The 18,955-nt window shown below is 38.5% G+C and overlaps 1 protein-coding gene across 2 annotated transcripts in view; it reads left to right on the top strand.

The window, feature by feature from the left end:
• FBXL13 (F-box and leucine rich repeat protein 13) overlaps positions 1 to 18,955 on the top strand; it is a 263,877-nt gene that overhangs the window by 206,793 nt on the left and 38,129 nt on the right. For both annotated transcript variants that reach the window (XM_008963814.5, XM_008963808.7), the window contains exon 18: positions 15,824 to 15,907. In XM_008963814.5, coding sequence (XP_008962062.1) covers positions 15,824 to 15,907 — 84 coding nt within the window. The remainder of the gene's footprint in view (positions 1 to 15,823; positions 15,908 to 18,955) is intronic.

The following is an 18,955-nucleotide window of genomic DNA, read 5'->3' as shown; positions in this document are numbered from 1 at the left end:
GCTCCGCAAACAAGCCAAATCCCTTCCTACCTCAGGACCTTTCTGTATGTTACACCTCCTGCCTGGGTCTGCGACTCCTTCCGTTCTTCATGTGCCTGGGTAGGGGCAGATGCTGAGCAAGTAATCACTGATGATAATGACAAAAAAGCATCTTGACATAAGTTAATAGTGCCAATTTTTATATTTATGACATTATTTTTTCTATTATAAATATTGGTCATGTTGTCCATAATTATCAGAAAATCACACTTCTCAATCTAGATCATTTCAAGGCAATATCAATGGGTTTATATTATGGATTCATTCTTTCTTTAAGAAAACATAAATCATATGGTGATGGTTAATGTCTCTAGATTTTTAAAAAATAAGTGTTGTTTAGTTCCTAATGTGCTGTATATTATCTCTGCCACATTACAGCATAGTTCCCTATAGAAGTGTTACCTATTACTATTATCACAGTAATAATGGGTCTTAAATTACTGATAGCATACAGATTATTTTCAAATTGAATTGCAAAAAGAAGAACTCTAATTGAATATTGGCATGCCGTTTCCATGTTAGTTTTAATTGTATGTGTTACAAGGCTATCTAGTTTCAGGTATTTCTAGCCAAAAAATCTACTACTAAATACTATATTAGAATAGAAAGAAGCCAATGTGAGAACTTTAATAGTCATTGGTAGAGTCTAATCATCTCTTATAACTGCCCATCTGCCTCCTCTCCATCCCCACTGCCCCTGGCTTGGTTCAAGCACTGTTTCTCGTACTCACCTTTGCTGCAGTGTTAGCTTCCAGCATGCAAATCTGAGTCTGTCTATAAAAACAGACACACAGACCAGTGGAACAGAATAGAGAAACCAGAAATAAGCCCACACATTTATAGCGAGCTGATTTTTGAAAAAGGCACCAAGAACACACATTGGGGAAAGAACATTCTCTTCAATAAATGGTGCTGGGAAACCTGGATAGCTACATGCAGAAGAATGGAACTAGATTCCTATCTCTCACCATATACAAAAATCAACTCAAAATGGATTAAGGACTTAAATGTAAGAGCCAGAAATATGAAACTATTTGAATAAAGAATAGACGAAACACTTTAGGACATTGGTTTGGGCAAAGATTTTTTTGGATGGTACCTCGAAAACACAGGCAACAAAAGAAAAAAAATGCACGAATGGTATTACATCAACCTAAAAAGCTTCTGTACAGCAAAGGAAACAGCAGAGTGAAGAGACCACCTATGGAATGGGAGAAAATATTTACAAACTATGCTTACGTGACAAGGGTTCAATATCCAGAGTATACAAGGAACTCAAACAACTCAATAGCAGAAAAACAAATAATCAGATGGGCAAAAGACCTGAATAGATATTTCTCAAAAGAAGACATACATGTATACGGCCAACAAGTACATGAAGAAATACTCAACATCACTAACACCAGGGAACTGCAAATCAAAACTGCAATGAGCTATTGCCTCACGCCAGTTAGAATGGCTATTATCAAAAAGCAAAAAGTAACAAATGCAGGCGAGGATGTGCAGAAACGGGAACTCTTATAGACTGTTGATGGAAATTACAATTAGTACAGCCATTATGGAAAACATTATCGAGGTTCCTCAAAAAATTAATAATAGAACTATCATATGTTCTGGCAATCCCACTACTTGGTATATATCCAAAGGAAATGAAATCAAGCCAGGCACAGAGGCTCATGCCTGCAATCCCAGCACTTTGGGAGGCCAAGGCAGGCGGATCACTTGAGGCCAGGAGTTCAAGGCCAGCCTGGCCAACATGGCGAAACCTCGTCTCTACTAAAAATACAAAAATTAGCTGGACATGGTGGTGCACACCTGTGATCCCAGCTACTTGGGAGGCTGAAGCATGAGAACTGCCTGAACCCAGGAGGCAGAGGTTGCAGTGAGCCCAGATAGTGCCACTGCACTCCAACCTGAGTGACAGAGTGAGACTATCTCAAAAACAAAACAAAACAAAGCAAAAAAACCACAAAGGAAATGAAATCATTATGTCAAAGAGATATCTGTACTCCCGTGTGCACTGCAGCCAATATATACAATCAACCTAAGTGTCCATCAATGGATGAATGGATTTAAAAATGTGATATATATATATGCACAATAGAACACTATTCAGCCCAAAAAAGAGTGAAATCTTTTCATTTGTGACAACATGGATGAACCTAAAGGACATTGTGTTAAGTCAAATAATCCAAGCACAGAAAGACAAATATCTCATGATCTCACTCATATGCGGAATCTGAAAAAAGGGGATCTCATAGAAGTAGAGAGGAGAATAATGGTTACCAGAGGCTGGGGAGGGAGTGGTGACGGGAGATGAGGAGAGGTTGGTCAATAGGTACAAAGTTACAGGGAGATAGGAGGAATAAGTTCTGGTGTTCTATTGCACAGCAGGGTGACTATAGTTAACAATAATGTATTATTGTATATTTCAAAGTAGCTAGAAGAAAGGATTCTAAATGTGCTCACCACAAAGAAATGATCAATGGGATGATAGATATGCTAATTACTCTGATTTGATCATTACACAATGTCTACATGTGTTGAAACATCACACTGTATCCCATAAATAAGCACAATTACTTTGTGTCAGTAAAAAACAAAACTTAAAAAATATCTGGCCAGGCACGGTGGCTCACGCCTGTAATCCCAGCACTTTGGGAGGCCGAGGTGGGCAGATCATGAGATCAGGAGATCGAGACCATCCTGGCTAACACGGTGAAACCCCGTCTCTACCAAAAATACAAAAAAAAATTAGCCAGGCATGGTGGCAGGCACCTGTAGTCCCAGCTACAGGAGGCTGAGGCAGGAGAATGGCGTGAACCCGGGAGGCGGAGCTTGCAGTGAGCCAAGATTGCGCCACTGCACTCCAGCCTGGGCGACACAGCAAGACTCTGTCTCAAAAAAAAAAAAAAAAAAAAAAAAAAAATATATATATATATATGTCTGAGCCTATCACTCCCTGGCTCAGAGTTCCTTGGGGACTCCACACTGCTTACAGTATCAATGGGCTGGTGGACCAAGCTCTTCCTGAGGCGGCCCTTGGCCACCCCTGAAGCCCTGCTTCCAGCTGACTCCCGCCTCTCATCCTCAGCTCCAGACACACAGAACTGACTCTCCTACAGCTCCTCAAACATGCTGTGTTCTTGTTTCCCCATCTCTACAAGTTATTCCCTCTGTCTGAAACACCTTCTCCACTACTTGTCCACCTAGTAAATTCTTCTTTTTTTTGTTTGTTTGTTTGGGTTTTTTTGGATACAGAGTCTTTCTGTGTCACTTAGTCCAGAGTGCAGTGGCATCATCATAGCTCACTGCAGCCTCAACTTGCTGGGCTGAAGCAATCCTCCTGCCTCAGCCTCCCGAGTAGCTGGGACTACAGGCACATACCATCATGACTGGTTGATTTTTCAAATTTTCTTTTGTAGAGCTGGGGTCTTGCCATGTTCCCTGGGCTGGGCTGAAACTCCTGGGCTCAAGTGATCCTCTTGCCTTGGCCTTCCAAAGTGTTGAGATGTTAGGCGTCAGCTGTCATGCCTGGCCTTGCTTATCTCTTAAGTTTCAGCTGTGGGGAAGCTTTCCTAGAATTTCTGGGCAGGCTTAGGATCTCCTTCTTTGTATTTCCACTGCACTTTGTATATGTCTCTACTGAAGCAATCAGCTTGTTATATTCTAGTGTCTGTTCCATGCCTGTCTCCCTATAGCACTGTAAGCTTCCCAAGAGCAGAGATAGGACCATCCCATCTTTGGGATGCCTAGCAAGATGTTCATAGGAGGCACATAAAATGTTTGATCAGTGAGTGAATGAATGAATCTGGCACCATTTCCTTCCTCTTAACCAAACACTTAAGTCTTCTTTAAGTTCCACATTGTCTCAGCTATGCTCTGGGCTGGAGTGGAAGCACTTACAGCTGCGTGTCTTAATCTGATGATACAATTGCAAGAGACCACCCATCTGCATGGAACACACACACAAATAAAGCCTGAGTCCAGTGAAGCAAAACCTCTAAAGCAGGAAACACATGAAATCACTTGGGATTCAAGAAATAGGAAGAATGAGAGTTGAAAGGAAGCACGGTAGTTCAGAGACAAATGGATTTGCTGTGGATTTTCAAAAAGCACATAACAAGAAGTCTGCCCAGTTATGGGCTTTTGGTTTTTTTTCATATGGAGCTGGACCTCTCCTAGTCCTCCTCAGGCCCTTCTCTCCAGCCAGTGGCCTTACATGACTATGTTGGTCCCATCAAGCTAGTGATAGTGGTTCCTTCTCACAGAGGTGATGGTCCATTGTCTCCTGTTTCTAGCAAAGTGCCTACTAAAAACACTGCAAACAGAAGTGACCAACTTGAGCCTGTCACTTCCCTCAAGATGGATCTTTGGCAGCATGACTCTCCTCTCTACCTCCATCAAGTAGGAGGCAAGCAGTCTCAAGGCAAGTTGGTCTACTTTCAGGTAACAGAGATGCCAATTTTCCTTCCTTCTATAAGCATCACAATACAGAATCTATGTCTGTGTGGTGATCAAAGCTTGCTTTCCTTTAGACTTGTAGGTCAATAAATTAGGTCAGAGAGGTTGATACATTTTAAAAAGAAATATGATTACAAAATTCATACTAACAATTGATTAAGTAGAAATAAACAAAAATAATTGAGAAGACTAGTAGTTCCAGCTACCGAGGAAGCTGATGCTGGAGGATCCCTTGAGCCCAGCAGTTTGAGATCAGCCTGGGTGATACAGCGAGACACTGTCTCTTAAAAAGTAAAATAAAATAGGCTGGGCACAGTGGCACACCCCTGTAATCCCAGCACTTTGGGAGGCCAAGGCAGGCGGATCACGAGGTCAAGAGATCGAGACCATCCTGCCCAACATGGTGAAACCCCGTCTCTACTAAAAAAAAAAAAAAAAAATTAGCCAGGTATGGTGGTGCGTGCCTGTAGTCCCAGCTACTTGGGAGGCTGATGCAGGAGGATTGCTTGAATCTGGGAGGGAGAGGTTGCAGTGAACTGAGATCACGCCATTGCACTCCAGCCTGGTGACAGAGCAAGACTCCGTCTCAAACAAAAACAAAAACAAACAATCAAACAAAAAAAACACAAAAATAAGTAAATAAAATATTGAGAAGAAAAGGTACATTATATTTATAAAACCATAATTACTAACTACAGTAGAAAAGGGAAGATCGCTTGGGAGATGAAGAGAAATTTTCGAGAACATTGTACATGACAGTATTATCAGTGAATTTAGAAAGAGGATGTGCTAATTGAGATAATACATATTTTCAAGTATAACTTTTGTTCTTTATTTCTGAAAGAATGCAGTATGCAATACCAAACAGAGCAAATCTTTCAGAAAGAAGCATGTGAAATGTAAACCCTGATTCAAAGAATTCCAAATGGAAATGCATTTCATCCAAAAATTCTGAGAGTATGCCAGCAAGATAAGAGAAAATTGAGTCCGTATAAATAGATAATTTTATAGGTAGACTGATTCACTCAACAAATATTTACTCATTGTCAACTATATATCATACACATTGTTAAGTTCTGGGAGTACCAAACTGAAAGAGTACTGGTCTCAAGGTACAGTCTAATGGCAAAATAACAACAAGAAAAGCAACACCACTGTGTAGTTAAAAGTTACTAAAAGCATGAATTCAGAGTATGGGTTCATATCTCAGCTGGTGCCACGGCACTTTGAGACCGCAGGCAAGTTACTCAATTTCTCTGTGCCTCCATTTCCTTCTCTTTAAAATGGTGATTATAATATTACCTACCTCACAGTGTTGTTATAAGGATTAAGTAAGACAATGCATGTAAGCTGGCACATGGCAAGCACTATATGCATCTTAGTGATTATTTATTTGAATTATGACATAATAAGATTTGTTTGCTGAAAAGGAGATGGAGGCATTGCACCACAACAGCACAGATGAGTTAGAAAATGAACACTTGGCTGGGTGCGGTGGCTCACACCTGTAATCCCAGCACTTTGGGAGGTCAAGGAGGGTGGATTACCTGAGGTCAGGAGTTCGAGACCAGCCTAGCCAGCATGGTGAAAGCCCATCTCTACTAAAAATACAAAAATTAGCTGGGCATGGTGGCGGGCGCCTGTAATCACAGCTATTTGGGAGGCTGAGGCAGGAAAATCGCTTGAACCCAGGAGGCAGAGGTTGCAGTGAGCCGAAATTGCACCATTGCACTCCAGCCTGGGCGACAAGAGGAAGACTCCGTCTTCAAAAAAAAAAATGAACACTTGTCTCTGTTGTCTCTGTGGAGGAGTCAAGGGAAGCTTTTCAGCTTTTGGGGTGCAGCTGAAAGCTGGAGGAAGAAGCAGATGATAAGGCCTGGAGGCATAAGGAGGGTTATGTGTTGGGATTCACAGATGACTCAGTGCTGTCAGAGCATGGCCAGAGAAGAGAGGGGATGTGGAGGGAGATGAGGCTGGAGAAAGAGATGGAGGGCAGAATGTGGGTGGCCTTGAGTGCCCTGCACAGCAATTCAGGCTACATGCAGTATGCAGTAGGAGCCATTGAAGAACTCTGAGTAGGAGAACAGGACAGATTTGTGCACAAGAAACATAACTCTGGTGGCAGTGTGGATGATCTATTGAAGAAGGGATGAGCAATTGCAATGATAGCTAGAAATAATGAGGTTTTGATAGTGGCGGCAGAGGGGGCAGATTTGAGAGATATTTAGGGGGTGGCATTGGTAGGGCTTAGTCATTGGCTGAATATGGGGAACAGGGAGGCAGAGAGGAGACATAGACGATGCTCAGGTTTTTTATTTGGTCAGTTGTGAACATGGTGGTGCCACGAACCAGGAAAAGAACCTAGGAGAGCGATTAGGGCATGGAGACAAGATACTGAATTCCATTTTGGACATGTTTAATACTAGTACTAGCACATCTCTCTAAACTATGGGCCCCTTTGATTCTGGGTGACAGAGAAGACAAACACCCATCTGACTTTTGGAATCTTTGTTTTTGTTTTGTTTTACTTTGCTTTGTTTTCCTCAGGATATCTGGAACCATAGGAATTCAGTGTGTTCAAATTCAAGCATTTCTGAAAGAAAACTCACACAAGGATTTTCAGTACCATCCCCCCCCCCAATTTTATCCCCTCTATCACAGCAAAAACTTATACTCTGTTTTATCCTTAAAAACAAATAAAAAAGGCATGAAAGAAGCCTTCTTATGTTTACTGACTGTCGGGGGACTTTTTAGATTTCCCATGATCTATACCCCCAGTAACTACATCCTGGAGTCCTGGGTGCCCCATTCCATCTTATTTCATAGAGTGCATTTTCCAATATCCTGAATTCAAATATCAAATACCCTAGGTTATATAGATTTCTCATATAGAGAAAGTGGAGCCCTATAAAGAGGGTCATAAAGGTACAAAATGCAGAGGAAGGAGCCATTGTATTTAAATCAAAGGAAAGTCAATCACGAGCATTCATCTTTCACAGACTCCTGACTGAAGCTAGCAAAAAGAATAGGAAGAGCTCAATGAAATCTCATGGCTTCCAGTTTGAATTCTAGTTCTCTGAAAGTAACAGTGCTGAGTTAGAGGTGCCTATGACACATTCAGATGTCTAGTTATCAGTTAGAGAACAAGATCTGTATCTCAGGAGAGAGATCTGGGCTAGATCTAGAGATGTCTGAAGTGGTCAAAGCCATGGATGAGAGTCAGAAAGAGAAGAGAAGGTCAAGTTCCACGCTCCAGGGAACATCAGTATGTATTGAATAGATTTGGAAGATGAACCTACAAAGGAAACTGAAAACGAACATCCAGAGAAGTAGGTGGAAACAGAGGTCAGAGTAATATCATGAGAAACAAGGAAGATGCTATTTCAAAAAGCAGGGGATGGTCAGCAGAGTCAAGCTTCAAAGCTGGGTCAAGTAATATGAAGATAGAGCAGTATCCATCAATTTTTGTAAAGTAAAACTGTTCATCTATGTATATAATACTTGTACATGTTAACATTCATAGCTGAGTACTTTGCTTGAATATTAGCACATTTGTGCTGATGGTTTGTTTAGAATAGAAAGTAAACTAACCAGAACTGTGTTGCTTTGTATAAAGAAATAAAGCCTAGTGTAAATATTTTATATAATTCTTTGTTGATACACAAAAATATTCAATAACAGACACATATTGGGTTTTTCCTCCAAATTATGCTATTTTCACAAACACTAGTAATACAAAAAGAAATATGAATAATGAAAAAACATATTCATATCATTGCGCACCCTCCAAAACGTCCATTTCTTTTTCTTTTTTTTTTTTTGAGACAGAATCTCCCTCTGTCGCCCAGACTGGAGTGCAGTAGTGCAATCTCAGCTCACTGCAACCTCCGCCTCCTGGGTTCAAGCAATTCTTCTGCCTCAGCCTCCCGAGTAGCGGGGACTACACGCCTGGCTAATTTTTGTATTCTTAGTAGAGACGGGGTTTCACCACATTGACCGGGCTGGTCTCGAACTCCTGACCTCATGATCCACCCGCCTTGGCCTCCAAAAGTGCTGGGATTACAGGCGTGAGCCACTGCGCCCTGCCCAAAACATCTGTTTCTTTTAATACACATATACATACACTATACACACACATATGCAGATGTGAATTTTTTTTTTTTTTTTTTTGGAGACACAGTCTCACTCTGTCATCCAGGCTGGAGTGCAGTGGCACGATCTTGGCTCACTACAGCTTCTGCCTCCTGGGTTAAAGCGATTCTCCTACCTCATCCTCCCGAGTAGCCGGGATTACAAGCACCTGCCACCATGCCCGGATAATTTTTGTATTTTTAGTAGAGATGGGGTTTTGCCATGCTGGCCAGGCTGGTCGTGAACTCCTGACCTCAGGTGATCCACCTGCCTTGGCCTCCCAAAGTGCTGGGATTACAGGCATGAGCCACCGCACCCGGCCTGCAGATACAATTTTGTGTACTGCTTTTTGAACCTAAGTATGTTACTATATATTCTTTATAACAAACACTTCTCATGTTTGCAGAATATTCTGGGTGTACTATAACATCTCAACAAATTACTTTTTAAATAAAAAGGGGTAAATATACCTCTTCTAATAAAGAGATCTATGGTAGTCATCTTCTGAACCAAGTGGCCCAACAGCATCACCAGTTGTGGAACAACTGGACATATGTGCCTCCCAGTGGGATGCTATAATAATTCAGGAGTATTTTTGCAAAAAAATTTACCTTGAATCTAATCATAAGGAACAATTAGACAAATCCAGAATGTGAGACATTCTGCATAATAACTGGCCTAGACCCTTAAAAAAAGTCAATGTCTTAAAAGAAAAATTTAAAGAAAAAAAGACTAAAAAGACATGATAACCAAATCCAATACACAAATTGGGTCTTGGATACAAAAAAATTTGAATGTTGACTTTGTACTAGATATTACGGTATTACTGTTAATTTTCTTGGGTGTCATAATACTATATATGTCTATACTATATATGCATAATACTACATAGCTACATAGGAAAATGTCCTTATTCCTAAGGAGATGCACATGAAATATTTAGGGATAAAGCATCATGATACCTGAAACTTATTTTCAAGTAGTTCAGGGAAATTTATGTATATTTGTGTGTATATATATGTGTGTGTGTATATATATAACTATATATAAACTATGCATATGTATATAAAATTTTATTCATACATATATATGAATAAAATATGTAAGTTCATATACACACTCAACTAAATAAATGTGGCAAATGTTTATAATTGGTGAATTTATATGAAGTGTATGTCAGTATTCTTTATAACCATTCTTTAAACCTTTCTGTACATTTGAATATTTTCAAAATAGAGACTTGGGGAAGCATGTTTTCTGTTTATGTTGGTGATAGTCTAAGCCAGATGTAGTATGACTCAGCCGTATAGTAAGTACACACCACACACACACACACACATACACACACACACAGAGCATTCCAACATTTGGTAACTAGTTCATTGCCATTGTCTATGTACATCAGCTAAACAATTCCAGATGAAAAAGTGTGGGGAAAGTGTAGTGTTCAAGGATTTGTCCGCTCTCAAATGTCTGTGTGCATGTGTCTGTTCCTGGCAGTGTTCCATCTTCCCTCCCACTACTCCCAGTGACCCCAAACTGAACTACTTCCCAACAACTCACACTTTCCACATGAAGTCTCTGTCCATGCTATTTCTTCGGCCTGAAACACTGTTCCCATTGTTTCACTTGTCAGAATGATACTTAATCTTTAAGGCTTGATTCAAAATCTCCTTCCTCTGTGAAACTCTTTTCTAGACTGCCATCTCTTTCTTCCAACTGGAAGCATTCATTCCCTGCTGTGTGGTCCCTATAGCTCTCTTGAAACACATACTTCATTCTTTCTGTAGAGAATGAGTTGGTACATAAGGAACCTCATTATAGTGACTTATGTACCCACTCATATTCCCCAGAGAGAGAAAGTTCTATTTAATTCTGTTGCATAGGATGAAGTCCAGATTCCTTAGAATAATGTACGAGGTTCTTGTGACTTGGTGCTTGCTTCCTTTTGAGCCTTATGTCCTGATATGCCCCTCAATGAACGTGATACTGGAGCTATAACGAAGCCACTTTTCCACTCGGGACTCCTGGGCCCCTAAGATTCAGGCCCCTTAATTCCATTAGCAATGGAGGAGCAAAGTGCTCCCCAGGATTCCTGTGAATTTCTGGTGCCTCACATTCTCATGCAACTTGCAATGCTGGTGACTTCCCCAGGCCACCACTCCAGCTGCTTTCCTCTGCACTTCAGCTGACCATAAAATGTAGTCCCTTTTTATGCTTTGGGAAAATAAAAGCAAAACCTCTCTCCAGCAAAAGCATTCATGAGTTTGGCTGACTTATGAGGGAGACCAAGGATGATTTCCATTGCAGTGATGCCACAGCTTTCCTGAAAGGTAAGCATCAATCTGCCCTTTGCCCCACTGAGACCGAGTCACTCTATCTTGCTGTTACCTCTTGCCTCCTCATTTTTGGCTTGTCTTCCCACTCCACTCTTCCCACTCCACTCTTCCTGTCCCTCCCAGGGCTAAAACCTTGGCATCAGAAATCTGTAAAATGTAAATGTCACTTGTTTCAGAGAACACCTCCTAATCTGGAGCATTTATGAACCTCACAGTGCCAAACAGAATATTTACCTTGCTGGCTCTGACATTCTTTAGGTCACTAATCTAAAAAGTTTCTGAGAAAAAAAAAAAAAAAAACCACGTTAAAAGTGAATCCTGTTGCCTGAAATAGTGTGTTTCACTTATTAGGCAGTGAAATTCACTGGCCTCCTGTAACCAGCATGAGGCAATTTTTAGTGGAGGCCTCATCTCTGCCGGCTCGATTTGTTGCTGCTCAGTTACAAAGATGTGTTTACTTACAGCAGAAAGGGCTTCTAGTTACTTGTCTAACACATGAGCAGGGTGACATCTCTTGCTCCCCGTTTTGCTAATATTTTTGTCATCAGGGTCTGAAGTTGCTAACAAAAATATATTAAAAGTGGGTAATATCTATATTCATCTTGGACTTAAGGATGCTATAGGAATATTTTCTGAGTTTTATGTACTTATACAATTATTACATCAATCTTTTTTTAAACATTTTTTATTGAGACATAATTCACGTACCATAAAACTCACCAATTTAAAGTATACAATTCAGTGGTTTTTAGTATGTTTGTTTGTGGTGGAACTACCACTAGAATCTAATTCCAGAACATTTTCTTCACTCCCAAAAGAAAAGCCCTTCCCATTAGCAGTCACTCCTTATGCCTGTCCCACCCTGAGCCCGCTTTAGGCAACTGCTAATCTACTTTCTGTTTCTATATATTTGCCTATTCTGGACTCGTCATACAAATGGAATCAAACAATATGTGGCCTTTTGGGTCTGTCTTCTTTTACTTAGGATGATATTTTCAAGTTTCGTTCATATAGTAGCATGCATCAGTACTACTTTTATTACCAAATAATATTCCATTGTATGGACCTAACATTTTATTTATCCTTTCATCAACTGATAGGCATTTGGGTTTCCACTTTTTTCTTTTATTTTTAGTTGACACATAATAATTGTACATATTTGTGGAATGCAGAGTGTTATTTCCTTATGTGTAGTGATCTAATCATAGTAGTTAGTATCCATCACCTCAAATATTTATCATTTTCTTTGTGTTGTGAGCACTAAAGATCCTCTCTTCTAGTTTCTTGAAAATATACAATAAATTATGGTTAACCATATTCACCCCACAGTGCTGCAGAATACCTGAACTCATTCCTCCTATTAAACTATAATTTTGTAATTCTTAACCAACCAATCCCCATCCTCCCTCCCTGCCACTCTTCCCATCCTCTAATTCCCACAATTGTACTCTACTTTTTCTTAGCTCCCATGAGTGAGGACATGTGGTATTTATCTTTCTGTGCTTATCTTATTTTGCTTAACATCATGTCCTCCAGGCTCATCCATGTTGCTGCAAATGACAGGATTTCATTCTTTTTTGTGGCTGAATAGTATGCCATTGTGTGTATATACTACATTTTCTTTATTCAGTTGTCTGTTGATGAACATTTGGGTTGATTCTATATCTTAGCTATTGTGAGTAGTGCTGTAGTAAACATGGGAGTGCAGGTATCCCTTTGATATACTGAGTTCCTTTCCTTTGGGTAAATGCCCACTAGTGAGATTGCCGGATCATATGATAGTTCTGTTTTTAGAGAAATTTCTATGCTGTTTTCCATAATCGCTGTATTAATTTATATTTTCACCAACAGTGTATAGGAGTTCTCTTTTCTCTGCATCCTCACCAGCATTGTTATTTTTTGTCTTTTTGATAATAGCCATTCTAACTGGGGTGAGATGACATCTCATTGTGGCTTTGATGTACGTTTCCCTGATGATGATTTTTCATATATTTGTTGACTATTTGTATGTCTTCCTGAGAGGTTTGGAGGTTCAAGCAGGGGAGTGCAGCTACTTGTATCCTAGACCAATAACCCATCCTCCTCTATCAGGGTTGGCTATCCTCTTTGACCCAGCACGCAGCTTTGGGGAGGGACACACATGGAACGGTGAGGGAAGAAGGGGACACCTGCCTAGCCAGCCAGATCAGCCGAATCAACCCTGGCGATCAATGGGGTGACAGATATCACAGCCACATCGCCCTCACATATGTCTTCTTTTGAGAAATGTCTGCTTGGTTCCTTTGTTCACTTTTTAATCAGATCATTTGTTTATTTGCTGTTGAGTTGTTTGAGTTCCTTGTATATTCTGGATGTTAGTCCTTTGTTGTATGACTAGTTCACACATGTCTTCTCCCATTCTATAGGTTGTCTCTTCACTTTGTTTATTGTTTCCTTTGTTGTATATAATCTTTTTAGTTTGATATCATCCCATTTGTCTGTTTTTGTTTTTGTTGCCTGTGGTTTTGAAGTCTTAGCTATATAAAATCTTTGCCAAGATCAATGCCCTGAAGCATTCCCCCTGTTTTCTTCTAATAGCTCTATAGTTTCAGGTCTTATGTTTAAGTCTTTAGTCTATTTTGAGTTTATTTTTGTATATGGAGATACAGGAGTCTAGTTTCATTCTTCTAGATACAGATATCAAGTTCTCCCAGCACCACTTATTGAAGAGCACCATTTGTTGAAGAATGCATGGATTTTATTATAAATAGTGCTGGTATAAACATTCATGTACAAGTCTTTGTAAACATATGTTTTCACTGCTTTTGGGTATAAACCTAGGAGTAGAATTGCTGGGTCATATTATAACTCTATGTTTAATTTTTGAGGAAATGCCAGACTGTTTTCCAAAGTGGCTGGCTCATTTTACATTTCCACTAGCAGTATATGAGAGTTCCAGTTTGTCCACATCCTCACCAATGCATTTTATTATCTGTATTTTAAATTATAGCCATCCTAGTAGGTACGTTGTGGTATGTCATTATGCATTTATCTAATGGCTAATAATGTTGAGCAATTCAATTTTTAGGCCATATGTTTTAATGAACAATTACAGTGATGAGACATGGCATTCTGTTTTAATATTTTAATTTTTAATGATTTTGAATAAAGTAGTAAGCATATATGTTGTTATATGTCATATTTAGCAAATGCACTTCATTTACAGCTTATCTTAAAAAATTCTAACTTGACTACATAAAAGTGAAATCTAAGTGAAAACTTCAGAGATAGTTTCATAGGACAAATTTTCTATAGCATACTAAAACATACTTAGCTATTATCAAGTATAGGGTAAAGAGACAAACTTTGCATCTGTTACTTGATATTTGTGTTCAAACAATTTGGATTCTATTGGGGAATATCTAAACTCTTCCAATTCTTTTAACATGAATAAAATAGCATCCACATCTGGAACCCAGACCACATGTGATGGCTCCACAGGATTTGGTCAGACTTTGTTTTGAAACAGGGAGGCAGAAAACATAATGTGTTCCTAGCAAAAGAATCCACAGTCAACAATAAAACTGAAAGAATGAGGTTGCATAGAAGAAAAAGATATTCCTGAAGAAACTGAAGAAACAAATAAAAACTTATGGCACAGGAATAAATTCAGCATAAAATAAATGCAAATAAAAGTTTTTAAAAAGTTAAAAGAATTCACAGATTTTATTTTGGAGTGGTATGCAATACCATTAAAAGAAATTAGAAATCATAGTTTAAGCAGAGGCTTAAATAAAACACATTTTTATTAATACAGGCTTTTTTTTTTTTTTATGAGAAGGCCCAATCTGTGCATTGGGAATTAAAACAAAACAAAACAAAACAAACAAACAAAAAAAACAAGATATAATATTTGCATAGCCCATTTTAAATTATGGTCCAAATGTTGTATTTAAGATCGATAAAATATAAACCAATCCTGCAAATAAAATATAAAAAGGACAAATCTACGTGTCATTTCTGGTATTTTCCCTGCCAGCCAGCCCTGGAATCATAGAATGGCGGCAGGTGAGGGGTGGTTTGGGGGGTGGTGGGGGGAACAACCCTGCTCTTGTCCACCTAGTTTAGGAAGTACATTGTATGGGATTACATAAAAGTAATGTGATCCTGATTGAAAAACAGAAGGATGGCATCAATAAGCCACATTAGTCAGTTCCTTATCTGAGTGTTGTGCCAGTAAATTTGGGGAAAAAGTACTGAGAAATGGGACAACACAAGCACACATAAAAAAAATTAAGGCTGAAAGTGCAATCTCTTTTTTTAAATTAAAAAAATCCAAGGCCTTTAACCTGAAAAAGAAATGATCTATGACTGAATGATTATCTGTCTCTAGGCCTGTATATAAAGATCTATTCTCTTCCTCTTCAAGGGATTAATCATTATAAAATGAGCTAAAGATTTTTAGATGTTTTGGTTAGGCATAAATAAAAACATATTAACAAATAGGTTCTTTATCCACATGAAGTATCTTCAAAATAAATTAGTAAGTTGGATTTGTTTATATTGATTCAGATAACATTTATCTGGAAACAAGTGGCAAGATAATAACCTCCTAAGGAGTTTTCTGACTTTGGGATTCCATAAAAGCTTTTGTAAAACATTAGAGACAACCTGAAAATTTTACTTAATGGCATTGCCTAATCTAAGTGGTCTTATGATTTGTTAAGTGTAAAGAAATATGACAGCAGCTAAAATTTTTTAGTTTTCATAAATGGTTTTTTATGTTGTCAGTTTGTATAAATGGTTATTGGAACTATATATTCCATACTAAATGATAATCACAAAATGATCTTTATATTAAATATTTTTAGGGTTTGAATGTGCTTTCCAGACATAAAAAATTGAAGGAACTTTCTGTATCCGAATGTTATAGAATCACTGATGATGGAATTCAGGTAAGATCATTAAGATCATCTGTTAAAGAATTAAGATTGAAATTTTTCTTTTTTTCTTTTTTTCCCAATGAATAAAAAGGACTATTTTTATTGAAATAACAGAATTGCAAAATATAAATCACTTTTGCCTTTAGTTCTTAAGTAACTACAAAATAAAAATTTACAAGTACAAACAAAGCTTAAAAACAACAAAATTAATGATATTGTTATAACATGTAAAGTATTAAAATGTAGCTAAATATTTACTATTTTTTTATTATACTTTAAGTTTTAGGGTACATGTGCACAATGTGCAGGTTAGTTACGTATGTATACATGTGCCATGCTGGTGCGCTGCACCCACTAACTCGTCATCTAGCATTAGGTATATCTCCCAATGCTATCCCACCCCCTCCCCCCACCCCACAACAGTCCCCAGAGTGTGATGTTCCCCTTCCTGTGTCCATGTGTTCTCATTGTTCAGTTCCCACCTATGAGTGAGAATATGCGGTGTTTGGTTTTTTGTTCTTGTGATAGTTTACTGAGAATGATGGTTTCCAATTTCATCCATGTCCCTACAAAGGACATGAACTCATCATTTTTTATGGCTGCATAGTATTCCATGGTATATATGTGCCACATTTTCTTAATCCAGTCTATCATTGTTGGACATTTGGGTTGGTTCCAAGTCTTTGCTATTGTGAATAGTGCCACAATAAACATACGTTTGCATGTGTCTTTATAGCAGCATGATTTATAGTCCTTTGGGTATATACCCAGTAATGGGATGGCTGGGTCAAATGGTATTTCTAGTTCTAGATCCCTGAGGAATCGCCACACTGACTTCCACAATGGTTGAACTAGTTTACAGTCCCACCAACAGTGTAAAAGTGTTCCAATTTCTCCACATCCTCTCCAGCACCTGTTGTTTCCTGACTTTTTAATGATTGCCATTCTAACTGGTGTGAGATGATATCTCATTGAGGTTTTGATTTGCATTTTTCTGATGGCCAGTGATGATGAGCATTTTTTCATGTGTTTTTTGGCTGCAGAAATGTCTTCTTTTGAGAAGTGTCTGTTCATGTCCTTCACCCACTTTTTGATGGGGTTGTTTGTTTTTTTCTTGTAAATTTATTTGAGTTCATTGTAGATTCTGGATATTAGCCCTTTGTCAGATGAGTAGTTTGCAAAAATTTTCTCCCATTTTGTGGGTTGCCTCTTCACTCTGATGGTAGTTTCTTTTGCTGTGCAGAAGCTCTTTAGTTTAATTAGATCCCATTTGTCAATTTTGTCTTTTGTTGCCATTGCTTTTGGTGTTTTAGACATGAAGTCCTTGCCCGTGCCTATGTCCTGAATGGTAATGCCTAGGTTTTCTTCTAGGGTTTTTATGGTTTTAGGTCTAACATTTAAGTCTTTAATCCATCTTGAATTGATTTTTGAAAAATGATTAATTCACTTTATTTCTTATTTCCATAGGTTTTTGGGGAATGGGTGGTGTTTGGTTACATGAGTACGTTTTTTAGTGGTAATTTGTGAGATTTTGGTGCACCCATCACCTAAGCAGTATACACTGTACTGTACTCAATTTGTAGTCTTTTATTCCTCACTCACTTCCCACCCTTTCCCCCAAGTCCCCAAAATCCATTGCATCATTCATATACCTTTGCATTCTCATAGCTTAGCTCCCAATTATGAGTGAGAACATACAATGTTTGGTTTTCCATTCCTGAGTTACTTCACTTAGAATAATGGTCTCCAATTCCACCCAGGTTACTGCAAATGCCATTATCATTTTTATGGCTGAATAGTATTCCATACCACAATTTCTTTATCCATTCATTGATTGATGGACATTTGGGTTGGTTCCCCGATTTTGGAATTGCGAATTGTGCTTCCATAAGCATGTCTGTGCAAGTATCTTTTTCGTACAATGACTTCTTTTCCTCCGGGTAGATACCCAGCAGTGGGATTGCTGGATCAAATGGTAGTTCTACTTTTAGCTCTTTAAGGAGTGTCCACACTGTTTTTCATAGTGGCTGTACTAGTTTACATTCCCACCAGTAGTGCAGACGTGTTCCCTTTTCACTGCATCCCTGCCAACATCTATTATTTTTCGACTTTTTGATTATGGCCAGTCTTGCAGGAGTAAGATGGTTTTGCATTGTGGTTTTGGTTTACATTTCCCTGATCATTTGTGATGTTGAGCATTTTTTTTCATATGTTTGTTAGACATTTGTATAGCTTCTTTTGAGAATTGTCTGTTCATGTCCTTAGCCCACTTTTTGATGGGACTGTTTGTTTTTTTCTTGCTAATTTGTTTGAGTTCGTTGTAGATTTTTGGATCTCAGTCCTTTGTCAGATGTATAGATTGTGAAGATTTTCTCCCACTCTGTGCATTGTCTGTTTACACTGCTGATTGTTTCTTTTGCTGTGCTGAAACTTTTTAGTTTAATTAAGTACAAATTGAATAAATTTTGTGGGTCACAGTAGAAAAAACAGAAATGGATTGGAAATGTAACAACACATATGTGATCTTAGTTGAACCAAGTTCACCTCCAGGCTCTTAGTTAGGTCTCCACAGCCAAAGTGATTGAGATTTATTTTCCCATTTTTCCCTGTCTACTCTCTCCCTTCCTCATGTCAGATTCAAAATAAACAGGGATATTTTACATGGAGAGCGATGAACTGCAGTGTGGTAAAAGTCTTCTCATATAAACAAAGTATTCTGTGGATAGAAATGTTATATGATCTAATCATGAAAGTTGGGGGAGTTTGAAAAATTATGCCAGATACTCAACAGTTAGGAACTTAAGTTACTCAAACATACTTCCTAACATCCTTTATGGGAATGGAAAGCATGAGATAAGTAATTGGCTAGGATAAATGATTACGTGCTCAATTGATTCTTCAAGAGCTTGTGAGAAAAGTAAAATTCCTAGACCTAATCTTAAGTGATGTGTAGGAAGTCATAAAGTACATATTGTGAGCAAGCCACAGTGTAATTTTTTCATCACTTCAAGCATATCAATATGCTGTTAGAAAAAACCCCAAAGTCATGTGTCATACATG

The sequence above is a fragment of the Pan paniscus genome, chromosome 6, assembly GCF_029289425.2.
Source record: "Pan paniscus chromosome 6, NHGRI_mPanPan1-v2.0_pri, whole genome shotgun sequence".
Taxonomy (NCBI): domain Eukaryota; kingdom Metazoa; phylum Chordata; class Mammalia; order Primates; family Hominidae; genus Pan; species Pan paniscus.
Note: the sequence above shows the minus strand (reverse complement) of the source record. Positions and strands in the feature narration are given on the sequence as shown.